The sequence below is a fragment of the Giraffa tippelskirchi genome, chromosome 5 (genome assembly GCF_054371585.1).
Source record: "Giraffa tippelskirchi isolate mGirTip1 chromosome 5, T2T-mGirTip1v1.2.pri, whole genome shotgun sequence".
Taxonomy (NCBI): Eukaryota; Metazoa; Chordata; class Mammalia; order Artiodactyla; family Giraffidae; genus Giraffa; species Giraffa tippelskirchi.
Genome location: NC_137279.1, coordinates 43831199 through 43848160, shown reverse-complemented (window position 1 = coordinate 43848160; position 16962 = coordinate 43831199). Strand labels below are relative to the sequence as shown.

Here is a 16962-nt window from a genome sequence, read left to right as displayed (position 1 = left end):
GGGCACAGATTCAATAGTTGTGGCACACAGGCTTAGTTGCTGTTCTGCATATGGGATCATCACAGATCAGGAATCGGACCTGTGTCTCCTTCGTTGGCAGGCAGATTCTTTATCACTGAGTCCCTAGGGAAGCCCTCCTAGACCCACTCTTGATCCACGCATTCAACAAATGTTTATGCCACTGTGTTCTAGGGATCTCACAGTTTCATTTTCTCCCTCATATTAAAAGGGTTAGCAGTCAGGTAGGAAGGTCCCCAAGCAGCAGGAGGAAACAAATGACAAACCAAGCAGACAACCCCCTTCCCCCAACCCTGCCCCATTGTTTAGCCACAGGGGGCTCCTTTTGATCCAGTGTTGCTATGCTACTATGATAATCTCCTTAAAGGAATTTTTCCCAAACCTTGAGCTGCTAATTGCCCAACAAAATACATCTTACTCAAGAAAATGTTTTTCTTAAACTATGTTAATGAAACTATATATCTTGCTTGGAGATCTGTTTTCCTTCAAGGCATGTCAATTGTTTTATGGATACAATATATCTTGCCCAGAGACAACTCTTCCCCAGTCTTGCCCCTTGTGCAGATTTGTATGTTGTGGGAAAGAAATCCTGGTGCAACTCTCTCAGCCTTGAGCTGTTTCTTTTGTCTGTGATCAACGGTTTGCTAACAAGTATAAGATGCCTTGCTAAAAACTGGCAAGGGAGTGTCTTTTCTGCCCCCTTCTGCTGTCTATGTCAGAAGCTTTCTCTTTCCCTTTTATACTTGGATAAAACGTTGCTACACAAAAGCTCTAAGTAACCAAGCCTCATCTCTGGCCCCAAGCCTCCTCTCTGTCCCCAGATGGAAATCCTCTCCTCTGGAAGCCGAGAATCCCGGTGTCATTCACGGGTCACAGTCGCAACATTTCACTATCTACCCATACATTTTGTAGTAGATTTTTGTCTTCATTAACCACTCTTTCTATTCATCAGGCAGGTCAGAAACCTCCAAGTAATTCTGACTCCTCTCTCTTCACATTCAAGAAGCTGGAGGATTCTGTTGATATTAATTCCTAAATGTCTCTGGAATACAGACTTCACTGTTCATACCTATAAAAGTATCCTAATTCAGGCTTCATCATATCTTGCCTGAACTATTGCAAAGGCCTGCTAGATGGTCTCCATGCACTGAACTGTGTTTCCGATTCTATACAGCTGCTTGAATGACTGTCTTTTCAGAAGAAAAGGACGGAGGAAGAAAAGGAGAACTTTACTATTGTCACTTCTATGCTTAAAAAGCATGATGATGTGATGGATTTATGATTTACTATTGTAAGCAGGAAAAGGTCAAAAAGGAAAAGAAAAATAGGAACAACCAACCAAATGAAAACTTCAGCAAGAAATTTAAAGTCTTTCTTAATAAGGCCCTATCTGCTCCTTGTGATGTTATCTTTCCTTTCTAGTTATTCTCTGAGCCCGGGTATCTTGGAATCCTCTCATCATTCTTAGACCATTTTCTGTCGTTTATTGCCTCCATGTTCCAGTACATACTTCTTCATTCTTCCTGAAATGCGCTTTTCTTGCCTTATTCACAAGTGCCTTTTTCTGTCTCCTACAATATAATGTATCAAAATTGTAACCTTTACATCCTGTCTGGTTTTTACAGTTGCTTAACTCACCTGTCTCCCCTCTAAAACTAGAGTTCTGAGTTTCCATCATCGTTGAGTTGCCAGTGTTGGCCCAGTGCCCAGCACACAGTAGGTACTCAAAAGGAGCTTAATGCATGAATAAATCACTCTCTCAGGAGGGGCAGAGAAATAAAAGAATAATATTGTTAAAGCCTATTTGTTGCAAAATAGAACCATAGATGAAGACACAGTCTCACAGACTTTCATCCCTTCTCAACAGTCATGCATGTGAAAGTTCATAGGCGACAGTGCTAGTAGGTAGGTTAACACAGCTCCTGCACAATTTTGCCATCACTTTGGTCAGTTCACGCCTGTGGAAACTACTTTGACATCATCTCTATAGCTGAGTCAGACAGTTGAGAGAAGTCAAAACCAAGAGATGACTGTTTTAGTGACTCTTCCTGAACCACTCCAGAGTTTCTCTCTGGAGTTTTTCTCTCTCGGAAAATTTAACACAACAGCTACACCATTAGGCCAGAGCTGATTTTAGAGCTTTTATTTTTGTCCTGCTGTAATTCACATCTGCTTCCCTGGTGGCTCAGTGGTAAAGAATCTGCCTACCAATGCAGGAGACTTGGGTTCAATCCCTGGGTTGGAAAGACATCCTGGAGAAGGAAACGGCCACCCACTCCGGTATTCTTGCCTGGGAAATCCCATGGACAGAGGAGCCTGTTGGGCTACAGTTTATAGGGTTGCGAAAGAGTCAGATATGACTTGGTGACAAAACAACACACGCTATTTTCCACTCCACACTTTCCGAGTAAATGTATCTCCAATTGAATTTCCTGAGGACTGTGAAGCATTATTTCTCTTAAGATATTTTGGCTTTTGGAGCACTTTGCTGGTTCCAGATGCTCTGTAAACTATTGCGGTGATGAATGTATCACTCTTGTTCTGTCTTCCCCCACTCCCCCGCACCCCCACCATGCCCTGCTATGCTCTCCCACTTTCTCTTCTTTCAGGGATTGTTTCCATCATCACCTTAATCAGGCTGGCGTATGAGTGTTATATTTGTGTGATTCATGTCAGAGTGATCAATTTTCCCCAGGCCTGGAGGACCATTCCTTGCATCTGGCTGTCCTCAATGGTGTGGTCAGGAGCATCTCTCCTGGGCTGGGACAACCACATCCTGGACATGCATGGACCAGGCTGCACTGGGGACTGGCTATCCAAGGACGCCAGCCACTCCTCCTTGGCGCTTTTCTTGTTTCTTGGCTGCCTGATGGTGTCATTGCTCATTGCTATGGCCACATTCTGTTTTCCATTCAAAATGTGAGTCGAAGACTATGAACACCCCTCCCTCAACCTGTCCGGGGTAGAAAATTTCCCTCAGAAGAGAATCATACTCTTCCCCCACATCTGGTGCAGCTCTCAGGGACTTCCTGCTTGATAAAATTTTGCACAGTGACTCACTGTCTAAAAAAAAATCAATGAGGAATTTACTCTCTCTACGTCACTCTCTAAACCAAAAAAAGGAAGGAAAAGTGTTCTGGACACACAATCAACAACAACCCCCAAAACCCGACATTCTCAAGCACTCTTAGAGTCGAAAAACTCTCATAAAGGGGATTTCGCACTTCCCATAATTTTATTCACCGAATCTGCACTAGAGAATGGTAGATATTTTGTCTGGAAATCCTTTTTTGAGTCATAAAGGACAAGAACTGACCATGGTGGGTTTCTTGTTAAGTGCTAACAAGAGGGAAGTCTAAAGTAATAGACTGGGGCATGCTTCATATTCCAGTTTCTAATTTCAGTCATGTATGTTTTCCTTACTCATTGCATTTTCCTACTCTCTTCTCTTCTCTCATCAAAATTCTCTAGTCTCTTGTTCAATCTGCCAAACCCCTCTAGCTTTCACCTCTTTAAAATCACTTAGTCACTTGTATTATTTTAAATCATGACCCATTATTCTCAACTTTCATGTTACAACTTTTTTCATGCACATTCGTTCTGAAAACAAAATCAAATCCCTGGTTCGATCCAACTATGTTTTTTCTCCATGACGGTAGTCAATAAGATAAGCTGGAGAAAAACCACATTGGATTCCCAGCATCTGTACTCAGTGAGCAGTGAGACTTTCTGTTAGTATCGTCTAGCAATCTTTGGCTCTCCGGATAATCTACTCTGTGTGTGTGTGTGTGTGTGTGTATGTGTTAAGTCACTGCAGTGGTGTCTAACTCTTGGCGACCCCATGAACTGTAGCTCCCCAGGCTCCTCTGTCTGAGGGATTTCCCAGGCAAGAATACTGGAGTGGATTGCCATACCCTCCTCCAGGAAATCTTCCCGACGCAGGGATCAAACCCAAATCTCTATGTCTCCTGCATTGGCTGTCAAATTCTTTACCGCTAGCACAACCTGGGAAGCCCAATCTACTCTCTACTCAGTTGTTATTGCTATTACAAATCATCAGTTTCTATCTTACTCTCTTGTCCTACTATGCCTCACCTCATTTTTATCAAACCACCATGCTTCTTATTTGTTGGGCAAAATAAAGTAATTATCAAGAAATTCCTCAACTCCTTGCCTCCATGTTCAAACTCATTCTTAGGCCTCTCTCTTCAGTTGCAAGGTAATGGGAGAGATCTCTCAGGACCAATCTGATCCTAGATTCTTGTTTTCTTCCCCACCCCCATTCTCTGCCTCAGGAACCTCTCTCAAGTAATAATTTTCTCTTTTACTTATAGTCTCAATTTCTCCCTCACTACTGGCCCAATATCTCTAGCATGGTGGTGATGATTTAGTCACTAAGTCGTGTCTGACTCTTGAGACCCCATGCCAGGCTCCTCTGTCCATGGGATTTTCCAGGCAAGAATACTGGAGTGGGTTGCCATTTCCTTCTCAATCTCTAGCATATAACCATGAAAATTTAATTCAAAATATATTCTCAACTCCCTAGTTTATCACTTTATTCCTCTCCTCATCACCGCTAACTTAAAGAAAATTGATGCTATGTTATCACTCAATAAGCATTTATTTGTTCAATATTTATTGAACATCTAAAATGTACCAGTTGCTTGCTGTTATGGGCTGAATATTTGTGTCCCTCTGATATTCAATGTGATGGTGTAGGAGATGGGGCCTTTGGTAGGTAAATAGTGATATACGAGAGTGGGGTCATGAGGGTGGGACCCTCGTGATGGTTTAGTGCCCTTATAAGAAGACAAACAGAGACCACTCTCATTCTCTCTCTCCACCGATAGGAGAATATAGAGAGAATGTGGCTATCTACAAGCCAAGAAAAGAAACCTCAGAATGAAAACCTTACTGGCAACTTGATCTTAGACTTCCCAGTCTCCACGTCTGTGAGAAATGAGTTTCTATTGTTTAAGTCACTCAGTAATGTGTTATGGAAGCCCAAGCAAAGACAATTACTAATCACTGAGGATACATAGTGAATAAGGTTGAGCCACAGCCTCAGAAAGTCTGCCATTTAGTAAATTCACTTATCTGTTCCTCAACCCATTGCAAATTGGCGATTCCTTCTTCTACCACACTGTCACAGAAACAGCACTCATTAAGGTCATTGATGGTCTTCCACACGTTAGAGCCATTGGACACTTTTCAGGTTTTATTTTTTTCCTGGCATCTGTGGCACTGAGACTTGTGACATTGTTGACAGCTCCCACTTAATTGTGAGTTTCTGCTCTCAATGTTTCCAGGACCCCTTTGTCTGTGGTTTTTGTTACTGACTCTCTAGCCCCATCATCTCGTCTCATTCAAGGGCTTCTTTTCCTTGGGCCTCTTTATTCTTGCTTTCCTTTTAATCGATTCACTTTATACTGCCACCAGATTAATTGTTCTCAAGTGCAAATTTTCTTATGTCACTACCCATAATAAGTCCTTTAAGGTTTCCATTGCCTTCATAATTAAAAAATAAGGCCCCTGAGCTGACTCTCAGGTCCTGCATGGCCATCTCTCATTTTTCACACACCAGTCTCATCCAGTCTCATTCTTCCCACACAACATCCCTTTAGCCACCTCAGGCTCCAATCAACTGTAGTATTTCTTGTCCTCAGAAACTGACATGTTCTTTTACCTCTTTGTCTTAGCCCATTTCCTTTCCTTGGAACATTTTGTCTCTCCTGCTTGTCTAAACTCCTCCTCACCTCAGAAGGGCTGAGATCAGGATCTACTTGCTGTTATCTACCTCAAAATTGGTTATCTCTCCTGTATATTCCCAAAGCCCTCACCAGTCACCTCCCTCATTGCATGTATCACCTTTGGAAGCAGTCTATTTATGTACTTGTCACCCTCACTGAATAGTGAACTTCTCAAGAGCAGAGACCCAGTCTTATTTATTTCAACCTACATGCAATAGGGACAAGCAACTATTTTCGGAGAAAATTACAGAGGACGCAGGAAGGAGAAGTGGTGAAAGTACAAAGAGGTATAACTGGGTCTCTGCTTCTATATCAGTAAACAAGTGTTAGGGGAAACACGCTGACTGAAACTGCCCACTCTGACCAGGCACCAAAGTACTCATTTCCATGAGTTATTTTATGACAGGAGGTCCCAATAAGGAACATGGAACTAACAAGCCACTACCAACCGGGAGAATTTGGGAAAGGTCAAAAGGAGATGCCACATGTCCTACCACCTTCCAGAATCCTCCTCGCTGAAATGCATCTTGGCTGAGCAGTATATGCACCACGAGGAATGACCCTGAGTCAGAAGGATTGGCCAGAGTCGACCTGGAAACTAATCTCGTCACTGAAACTGCAAGGCATGTGATAGAGCAGTTTTCCTGGGTTCCTTTACCCTGCTGCTCTCTGCCTGGGCTTCCCTTCCCAATAAAATCTCTTGCTTTGTCAGCACGTGTCTCTGTGGACAACTCATTTCCAAGTGTTAAACAAGAACTCACTCTCAGGCCCTGGAAAGGGTCCCCCTTCCTACAATACAAGTACGTCAGGGACACCAGCAATTGCAGCCACCACACATTTATAATACTAACAGGAGGAACTTCTGCTACCGAGTTGAAGATTGTTCTGCTAGCCACGTGGCATGTCAATAAATTGGGAGACAAGGTTTGGGGATGAGGAATTAATGACTTTATTTTGAAAGCCAGGAGTTCTAGAAGATGGCATACTAATATTCTAGAGAACCATCTTGCTGGGGTTGGGATGCTAGCTTCTCTTATAGAACAAAGAGTGGGGAGATGAGGAAGTAAAGTAAAAAGGCTGTGTGTGTGTGTGTGTGTGTGTGTGTGTGTGTGTGTGTGTGTGTATGAAGTCACTTCAGTTATGTTCAACTCTTTGCAACCCTATGGACTGTAGCCCACCAGGCTCCTCTGTCCCTGGAATTCTCCAAACAAGAATACTGGAGTGGGTTGCCATGCCCTCCTCCAAAGGATCTTCCCAGCCCAGGGATTGAACCCACGTCTCTTATGTCTCCTGCATTAGCAGATGAGTTCTTTACCACTAGTACCACCTGGGAAGCCCCAAAAGGCCATAGTTGCAAATATTTCCTGGATTCAGCCAGACTCTGGGATGGTATATATAGGATATTCCCACTGAATATAATAACAATTCTAAGACCTACTAATAGAGGTTTGCACTTGTTAGGTAAAATTTTATTAAAATCAGAGTTTAACGCATCAGAAAACATGTCATGTTTAGTAATGATAACAAATACAAAGTTAATAATTTATTTATAATTCTTACTGCACTATGCAGATTACATCCATTATCTTTACAAAACTCCATGAAATAGATACTATTATTATTTTGTTTATGAGCTAGGTTCAAAGGAGTTAAAATTTGCTTGCTTCAGGACACTTTGGTGCCTGGATTTGAACCTGGTTTGCTGTTGTATATTTTCACCAACTGATATGTAATCTTGATACAAGGAAAAAAACTCTTAACCTAATTAAAGGGACATTAGTAAGTACACCAAGCTGAAATTCTGCTAGGAAGGGCCTTGTCTGTCTCTGCTGCTGACAATATCCCCAGATTGTAGCACAAGTTGCCTCACCTCATAAGGGCTTATTGAATATTTGTGGAATGAATTAATGTTCAAAATACCTTAAAGAAACACATCTAACTATTACAATATTGTAAAGTAATTAGCCCCCAACTAAAATAAATAAATTTATAAAAATAAAAAAAATAAAAAAATAAAGGTGGAATTTCAGGCAAAAAAAAAAAAAAAAAAATCTAGGTTCAGAAAATCCTAAAGGTCAGAAGAAAAATATCTAAACCTTAATAATTAAAAATATAATTAGAGTATAAAAAAAGAAAGAAAGAAAAGAAACACATCTAGCTGCCTTCATGGAAGGTTCATGCAATTTGAATCTATGGATATTATACATCATTGAAAGAGACTTCTGTAGTAAAGTTAATAAGAATTATAATAAATAAAAAACATTAAATTCCAGGCCTAATTAAGTAGATTGAGCATTACCACCTAACTCCACATCAGCTAATAAATGAAAAAGAACAACCCAAATTAAATTAATCCAATTTTCCTAAATGTCAGTCCAGATTGAGGGCTGAACTTTTACTTAATTTTCGACTTTATTTTCTCCCTGCCCAGCTTTAAGGAGCCCTCTTGCAGCTCTTATGTTTCTAACTGCTGAGATGCCAGACACCGGCTAGAGACCTATCTGCAGTTGGAAGAGAAATGCGTTTAAGATCCATTGTGATGTCACAGAAAGACAGGGACAGGCCAAAGAAAAAAGTGACTTTTAACTCTTCTTCCATCATTTTTATCATCACTAATGATGAATCATTATCAGTGGGTGATAGTGATAGAACCAGTCGGTCAAAGGTTGATGTAATCCAAGTTCATCCTCTATAGGAATGAATAACGGTAATGAAAGATGGGACTTAAATCAGACGCCATTTAGACTATCATTATAAAAACCATTTTGGAATTCCCCATTTATGTAATATTAACAGAGCTTTTGTGATTCAGGAGGAACTCTGAATTGCTTTTGGACTCTTTGACCTCAGGGAGTAATGGAGCAAGACAGATTCTCTTAATTCAGTGGGTGCTTCGTAACAACGGAAAATCACTTGTGGCACAAGGTGTGTATCAGGCACCATCAACTTCTAACACGTCAGAAATTTTTACTTCAAATACATATTTTTAAATGACTGAATTTTCCAAAGCACATACGTATTTCTCAAAAAAAAATCCTTAGCAGTTAAAATAACTTTGTTTCATACACATGTGTGAAATAGCTAGAAAAATCTCGAATTTTCTGTAGTGTTGGGTCCTATTTAGTGTCTTGTCAAATGTTTGCTCAATCAAATTTATCAAAGAGACAATTCTAGGATGAAAAAGAAAATCAGTTCCTTAATTTTATGTGAAACAAAAGACTGTTGCTCTATGTGTAACATGATAAAGAGGAGTTTCAGACAAAGTATTGCTGAGCAATCTCTAGAAGATACCATTGCAAAGCAACACACAAGGGCGTCCCTGGAGGCTCAGATGGTAAAAAGCAACACACACACACACACGATGAATTTCAAGGTGATCAAGATTTATAGGTAATCATACATTAGCAGTGGATGTACATGGTGAAGCCGGTGTTGATGGAAGATAGATGTCTCCATCTATTTCATTTCAAATATGAACATGGTAGGATTAGCCTCTCTTCCTAGTGGTTTCTCATAATTTTCCAAGAATTCTAGATTTAGAAAAAAAGTTCCAGCAAAAACCAAACAAAGCTACATTTGAAGGAGAATGAAAGTAAGCGTAGAACTGTATTCACGAAATGTGTTATTTAATCTTCATTGCTTTTCAATCAATCCACTGCATAAATAGTGGTCAGAGATACTGAAGAGGCCATTTTTCTATGAGTCATTTAGACTAAACATGGATTGTTAGGACTCAAGGATTTCTTTGACAATATAGGAAAGTAAGTGAATCATTTTATTTCCTAATTTTTATTTCTTACATGACTATTCTATTGGTGCTGCATCTTCATGATTAATCACATTTGAAAGACTACTAAATGATTCAGTTGGCCTATTGAAGAAGGAAGAACCAAAAAAAAGTATTCACTAAATGAACTTTTTTGCTTTGTTTTTGAAGAAATAGATTTATGTTTTGTTTTCTCCGAATTGTTCTTTTTTCCTGTATTTCTAAGTCATATTTAAGTTAAGTTATGACAATCTAAGATCATGTAAAACAACAAAAACAAATTCCAACTGTCAGTGCAAATGGGCATGTCTATATAATCTAGAAAAGACAGAAGTTCTCCACGTAAAAATTTAAGTTGTCTGATTTCATACATTTCTTCAAAACGGAGTAATACAGTTTGAAGGTATTCAGTGGAGATTTTAAGAGGAAGAAAAACTTTTCCAGGCCTTGTTCTAATTATCAATGATTCTGAAACTTTAGTATTTCTGTGAAAATTACTGACATTCTCAAAAGAAATGTAAAATCACATTATTTGGAAGAATATGATTTCCTGTAAGATAATTAATGCATTTAACAAAGTATGTCCAATGATTTAGAAATAATACAGAGGCCCAGAGATGTTAAAAATATGTCCAATGTCACATGTTTAGTATATGTTGAATCTTGGACCAGAGCTTTGCTTTTCTGATTCACGATCTAGTGTTCTAAATGAACTTTTAAACGTCAAGTTTATTCCTGGTTTTGTAGCATATAGTTTAAGAAGTTAATAAATTGCTTCTGAAATGGAATAAACATGGCTTCATCTTTCTATGAAACTGTTTCCTTTCCACCTTTATGTATATAGATATTTAATTTATAAATAAGACTCTTCCTATCCTTCACCTACTATGGCTTTAAAGCCTTAAATATGGTTAAAATAGTATGTTTTATATTATAACTTTTACCACAAAATTTTTTAAATTAAAAATAAATTTAAAAAATCCTCAGAAGGCAATACTGGCATTTGAAGACTGGGAAATTAAGCTGATTCATTTTGAACTCTTGAGAAAGCCCCCTTTGTTTAGTTATACTTCTAGTTTTAGCAAGAAAATCTGAGCATTGTGGTTGAGTAAGTTTCATCCAAGTGATGAAAACTACAATTAGTATTAATCCATTAGGCAAATTGTGACTTTTAGTCCCAGGTGTTGTCAATCCTATCATGATTTCTATTAAGTGTTTTAAAGAAAAGTATGATCGTGACTTCTTGAGGTCTCTAGGGCCTTACTTTTTGAGAAGTGAAAGAGATCTTAGTCATTGTGCTTTTATATTTAGAATAAGCTGACCTACCAATAGTGCTGTGGGAAAATGCATCTTACAACTGAAAATGATGGGTTATTTTTCCAATAATTACAATAAACTTGCAGAGAAATCCTACATTAAATTTGATTATAAGCTGATAAATATCTTCCATTAGTGAATTAAATGATAATGGAAACATGATTTTGTTCCTGTTTTGGTTACAGAAAAATCAAATATTTGCTACTTCAGTATCTTTTTATCACTTACTAATGACATTGGGAATTTGTTCCAGTGACTCCAAGGAATTTACAGGGAAACATGTCCTGTATTCTGGAAGTAAGTGACCCACTCTGATGGTCTTCTCAAGTATTCCAGGGGTCTCGATGGTTTGTAGCGCATAAGTAGGTAGGTACCACTGACAGCTATCAGCGTTCCAAAGAGAAAAAGTCCTCTGTTTATCACCTGTAAAAAGAGTAAGAACTTTCCTTTTATTTGTGCAGAGATTAAAATCTTGAAAATGGACTTTATTCTTAAACAACATTGTTTCACTTTCCTATTTGTTCTTTAATGTGAAACAGAGATTTCATTGCATGCCCGCTAGGTGAAGTCCTGCAATGGCTGCTAATTTGAAGCTTCCTGCAGCAGCAGCAGCCTTCCTCTCTCTCTCCTCTCTCTTCCCAGAAATTCCTGAATCCACATGTTCTGTATAAAGAATTCTTAGCATTCAGTCTTTGTCCAGCCACAGAAAAATCCACAGTTGGAAAAAAAAAACACAAAAACCTATGAACTCTGTCATGGAAGAAGCCACAAGTGATTCAGTCACTGCTCAGACGCTGCACGAAGTGCCCCTAAGAGTGATGGATCCAGTGAACCTCTGTGACTTGGAAGATGCACATTCAAAGACTTAGGCACCTTCACCATCTACAGTCTATCAACCATACAAGCCGAGGCTCAGTCCAGCCTGGGTTGTGTGCATTCCCGTTTCATCCTGGCCTCTAATATTACACCCATGGTCCTACATTTAATTGCTCATTGCTATCTCTTTCCCCTTTGGACTTTTAGCTTTTTGAGGGCAGGGACCTTATTTTATTCATCTCTGGATGAATAAATCGTGATTCATTCCAATCTAGTTTCTACACAGCAAAGTAATCTTTCTAAAATCCACACCTGAGACTACAAGTCTCCTTTGTCTTCCGATTTTCCTTAAAATAATATTCATGATGTTTTGGGTCCTACTTGCTATTCCAGCTCCTTTTGTCATTCTCACACATATGAGCTTCTTCCAGCTCCATGAATACTTGCCACCCTTCTTCCCCAGGTCTATGACTATTCTCCTCCAGGGCAGTGCCTCTCCACTGCAGGTGTCCATTTCTTGTACTAGTCTCTGAGCTATGCAAAGGGTAGGGGCTGCCTCCTGTTCATCACCATGCCTAGCTCAGTGTCTATGTACTAAATAGAACTATTTATCTAGTGAATGAAGTTGTAACATTTCCACAGTAGAAGATCAGGAATCTAAATCTCCATTTAATGGCATCTGTGAGTCGACTGCCCAAAATTAATGTAGCATAGCATTATATTGGAATTAGATTGTGTTTTATAAGTGATTTGACTTTGTCCAACTTTTTTTTATGTTAAAATCATGGAAATCTCAGCATTGGAAGGAATCTCATTGCATTCCCACCTTAAGTCATTGACAATCACTACAATACTTAGATGTTTTTCTCAAAGAACAAATTTAATTTTGTATTACCAGTTTTGTTTTTTTCAGAAATAGAACCATTTGTACTTGCTGTTCAGTTGCTTAGTTGTGCCTGACTCTTTGCATCCCCATGGACTGCAGCACGCCAGGCTTCCCTGTCCTTCACTATCTCCCAGAGTTTGCTCAAACTGAAGTTCATTGAGTCAGTGATGCCATCCAACCATCTCACCCTCTGTCACTCTCTGCTCCTCCTACCCTCAATCTTTTCCAGCATCAGGGTCTCTTCTAATGCATCAGCTTTTCGCATCAGGTGGCCAATGTATTGGAGCTCCAGCTTCAGCAGCAGGCCTTCCAAAGAATATTCAAACCAGTCAACCCTAAAGGATTTTGCCCTATTTTATAAATTAAACCCATAGGAGTATTGCATGAAGAAAGTCAACTGCTAAATAAAAGTAAAAGGTCACGCTGCTAAAATAAAGTAAAAAGTTTAGAAATATTAGCATCAGTTTCTTTTTTGAATTTCTTCTCTTCAAGAGTTGCCTCTTAAGAGGCAATGAGAGTTGCCTCTTCTTTGTAATTTTGTTCATTAGGCATTCTGTCACCTGTGTAGCCAGGACATTTTTTACCGGAAGGCAAACACTTGGTGCCTGTTTCATTATTTCCGTATCTGTCTGAGGTAAACATAACCTCAATATATCAAACTACAAGTAAGTGTAACTTGTTCCCACCTTTTTCTGCCAGTGCCAACGCAGCACTGCTTCATGGTATCTTATTCTGGAAAAGGTGACCTGCAAAATTTTAAAAAGTATTCTTAAGTATTCTCTAATGGCTAAAGAGAAGATTAAAATGAGCAGTAGTCTTAAATCCAGACCTTACCATGGTATAAAGAGGAATAAAGGTAGATGGCATAATAGCATGAAGAAATCTCTCTGTGTTCTTTTGGAAGATGAACCACCTTGAGTTGACATGTGCTCGCATCTGTAATAATGTAAGGAGTCTCAAAGAATATCTTTAAAAAAGTACCTTTAATTGTTTACTACAACTTATTATCACTCTTCATTCCCATTCACCACAATGCCAGACTCAAAGTAGTCAAATAAATTCTTGCTTCCAATCCATTTCAGTCATTTCCTTTTCAGCCAGTGTCAGAGGACAGTATCTTGAAAAGGTACAGCAATTATGCAAAACCTGTTAGAACTCTATTTTGCTTGAGGGTCAATTCTATTTCAGCAAGTGTTTGCATGAATCTGTGAGTTGTCTGTGAGCCCAAAGATTTGATTAATTTCTGTTATTTCCTGGTCAGTTTGCAACATTATTTTGGCAAGAAGAGATCTGTTTAAAGTGATGCCTCTAGGTTTATTCCATATTCAGGATAAACCTTATGTTATAATTGTCTTGTTTTTAAGACAAGGCAAGATATCTCAATGAGAATTTCAGAAGCTTACAGAAGCTTACCTTCACCACATATGAAAAAATGCTGCTCAAGTTGAAGTCTACTTTATTTCTTTCTGTCTTCAGGAGAGATGGAAAACAGCTACACTCTTTCCAAAATATTTATCTTGTAATTTTTTTCATTTGATTGAAAAACTATAACCATAATCATTTTCTGTGAGTTTTCATGTGACTGCTCAAAATGGAATTGTGATTTTCTTCTGAGTATTAATTTACGACTGTGAATTTCTTTGGTGTTACATATTTCTTTCAGTACAAAAACCCCTAAAGACTATTTAATGCTACTTTAAGTTCATAGCTTATAATGTTAAGAATGGAAAGGTTATTCAATGTCTCTTAAATTTTCCAAATACATTAACTCATATCAAAAATATTTTTTCATTAAGACAGTGTATTACTAACTCTACTAAATGTCTAAGGCTTGAGCTTATGAATGATCAGATGTTGAAACCAGAAACTTTTTCATTTTTGTTACCTCCTAAATGTCCCTGAAATATAGATGAAGATGGTGTGTGGGGGTCATTATCACTGTGTCTGCCTTCATATCTCAACCATGTAAAAAAGAATGCTCTGTATGTGTTTTCTTTTGGCACCTATTCTTACACAGCATGCATGAGATGGGGCTGGAACAAAGAAAAATTAAAGAATGTTTATTAGAATATCAGTGCATGATCTTATTGAAAAGAACAAAACCTTCTCACTTACCTCTATGTAATTGTACATGGATAGGTCTGAAATTGCATGGTCATCTGGAATTCTAAATCTTGAGAATTCTGGAAGACACATACCTAGAATTCAAGTTAAATAAGATATCTTTCCAAAACAATCTGTAAAAAATGGGCTGAACTCTATACAGTTCAAATTAAATGGTGTATTCTCTACCAGTGTTCTCTCTAACCTTATAAGACTATGGACAACAAAGCTGTATGACCAACAATCTATGAATACTGAGCAATAACACATGAACATTTCCCATCACTTATAGTTTAATAAAGCTTATGATAAAGACTATGAAATGTACTAGATTAGTAAATCATTATGTTTTACTTCACAAATGGAATATTGACAGTATGTTCTGCTATATAAGCTCTCAGTCTATCTCCATCATTGTCATCACATGTTAACCAATCACACAAGGGCTAAGAAGGGAGGAAACAAAATACCTCTGGATCCTGAGCTTCTGAGTGAGATAACGGAAAGAAAGTAAGAAATCCAGAAGAAATTTACCCTAGAATCCATAATCTTTTCAGATTCAGGTACCATAGTGTCCACTGACACCCTATAACACTTAAATTTTTTTTTTACTCTGAACTTACTTTATTCCAGCCTTATTTTTTAACTTTTCTTTTTTTTTTTCCTTGAGGGATAGCTGATGTACAATATCCCAGAAGGTGCAATGGTAAAGAATCCACCTGCCAATGCTGGAGACCCTAGAAATTGGGGTTTGATCTCTGGGTTGGGAAGAGCCCGGGAGTAGGAAGTGGTGACCCACTTTGAAAGTCCACAGACAGAGGAGCCTGGCAGGCTACAGTCCTTGGGGTTGTGAAAGAATTGAACACTACTGAGCCTGCACAAACAGTCACAGTCACATTATGTGAGTTACAGGGGTACAACATAGTGATTCACAATTTTTAAAGATTATACTCCATTTATAGTTATTATAAAATATTGGTTATATTCCCTGTGTTGTATAGTATATCCTTGAGGTTTATTTATTTTACACCTCATAGTTTGGCCCTCACCTTACCCTTTTACCCACTAGTAATCACTAGCTTGTATCTGTGAATCAGGCTTTTTTAAAAACAAAAACAAAAACACTTTACACAAGTCATTTGATTTAACCTTCACATCTTTCTGAAGTTGGTATTATCCCCACTTTATTGATGGAAAAAAAATGAGACTTTAAAAAAGATAAAGTGACTCGTTCAAGGTCACAGGGCTAATAAGTTGGCAAGTCAAGACTGGAATCTGGAGAAAACAAGAAGGTGGAGGAGTAGGTGGACATGGAGTACAACTCTCTCCACGGATACATCAGGAATGCACCTTCAGACACAGAAGTGCATGCAGAACACCAGCTGAGAGTGGACAGGAGTACCTGACCAGAGGAAAAGAATATATAGAACCACGCAAGACTTGGTAGGATGAAGGAACTAGGGGAGAAAACAGGAGTGTTAGTAGGACTGGACCTGCCCTCAGTGGGTGGGGGCACTGAAGCAAGGGCCCGATCCCCACATCGGGGCAATTGTGAGTCAGAGGAGAAACATTTAAGGCTGAGAGTGAAACACCTGATCTGTGGCAGCCTAAATAGAATGAGAATCAGACAGTCCTTGCTGCATCCATACATTCCCCGGAGAGGGACACAGGTCTCCTGCAAGGCGCAGTGGCTGGGAGCTGAAGTTTAGGGATTATGGACCAATCCCAGGGCGAGGGCTGCTGTTGACTGTGGAAAGACAGATGGAGGGGATGTGAGAGAGGAGACTATGATGGGAAATGCCTGTAGAGGAAAGCCAGGCAGCCATGGAAGCAAGGCGATACTGCTGAGTCACACGTAGGGTGTGGAGCCATCACCACAGCCTCTCTCTCTCCAAACTCCAGCATCAGCAGCTGAACAATAGAGAGGCTGGCCCATCAAACACCTGACACCCTGAACTACAGAGCAGGACCCCATCCAGGGTGCTCCTTTAAGTGACTGATATGCCGCTGATCCACAGAGTAGGACCCCAGCCAGGGGGGCCCCTCTGTGTGTCTGATGCATGGAACAACAGAGAAGGGCCCCAGGCAAGGGAGCCTCTAAGCGCCTGAACAGACAGAGCTACAGAGAAAGACTGGCCAAAGAGGCCTTCTGATCGCCAGCTACTAGAGGTTCGAAACAAGACTCTGTTAGGGCCACAACTCCTATGGCAGAGGCAGTCCGTGTCCCTGTATACTTGGTGCTGCCAGGGTCCCCCAAGCCAAGCAGCTGCGCCACCTTCACACTCAACTCTCACTGGGGCAGAGCT

General features: G+C 39.4%; 2 protein-coding genes across 3 annotated transcripts in view; one reads left to right on the top strand and one right to left on the bottom strand.

Annotated features, from left to right (window-relative positions):
• The first annotated feature begins 2590 nt into the window (after positions 1 to 2590).
• Positions 2591 to 8463, top strand: OPN3 (opsin 3). The gene is given in 4 exon segments (XM_081486963.1): positions 2591 to 2885; positions 2888 to 2937; positions 4869 to 5004; positions 8207 to 8463. Coding segments are annotated over 4 exon segments (738 nt in total).
• A 667-nt stretch (positions 8464 to 9130) lies between these two features.
• KMO (kynurenine 3-monooxygenase) overlaps positions 9131 to 16962 on the bottom strand; it is a 73955-nt gene continuing 66123 nt past the window's right edge. For both annotated transcript variants that reach the window (XM_081492870.1, XM_081492869.1), the window contains exons 12-15: positions 14669 to 14751; positions 13388 to 13489; positions 13240 to 13299; positions 9131 to 11274 (exon numbers count right to left, since the gene is read on the bottom strand). In XM_081492870.1, coding sequence (XP_081348996.1) covers positions 11119 to 11274; positions 13240 to 13299; positions 13388 to 13489; positions 14669 to 14751 — 401 coding nt within the window. In that variant the 3' untranslated portion in view covers positions 9131 to 11118. The remainder of the gene's footprint in view (positions 11275 to 13239; positions 13300 to 13387; positions 13490 to 14668; positions 14752 to 16962) is intronic.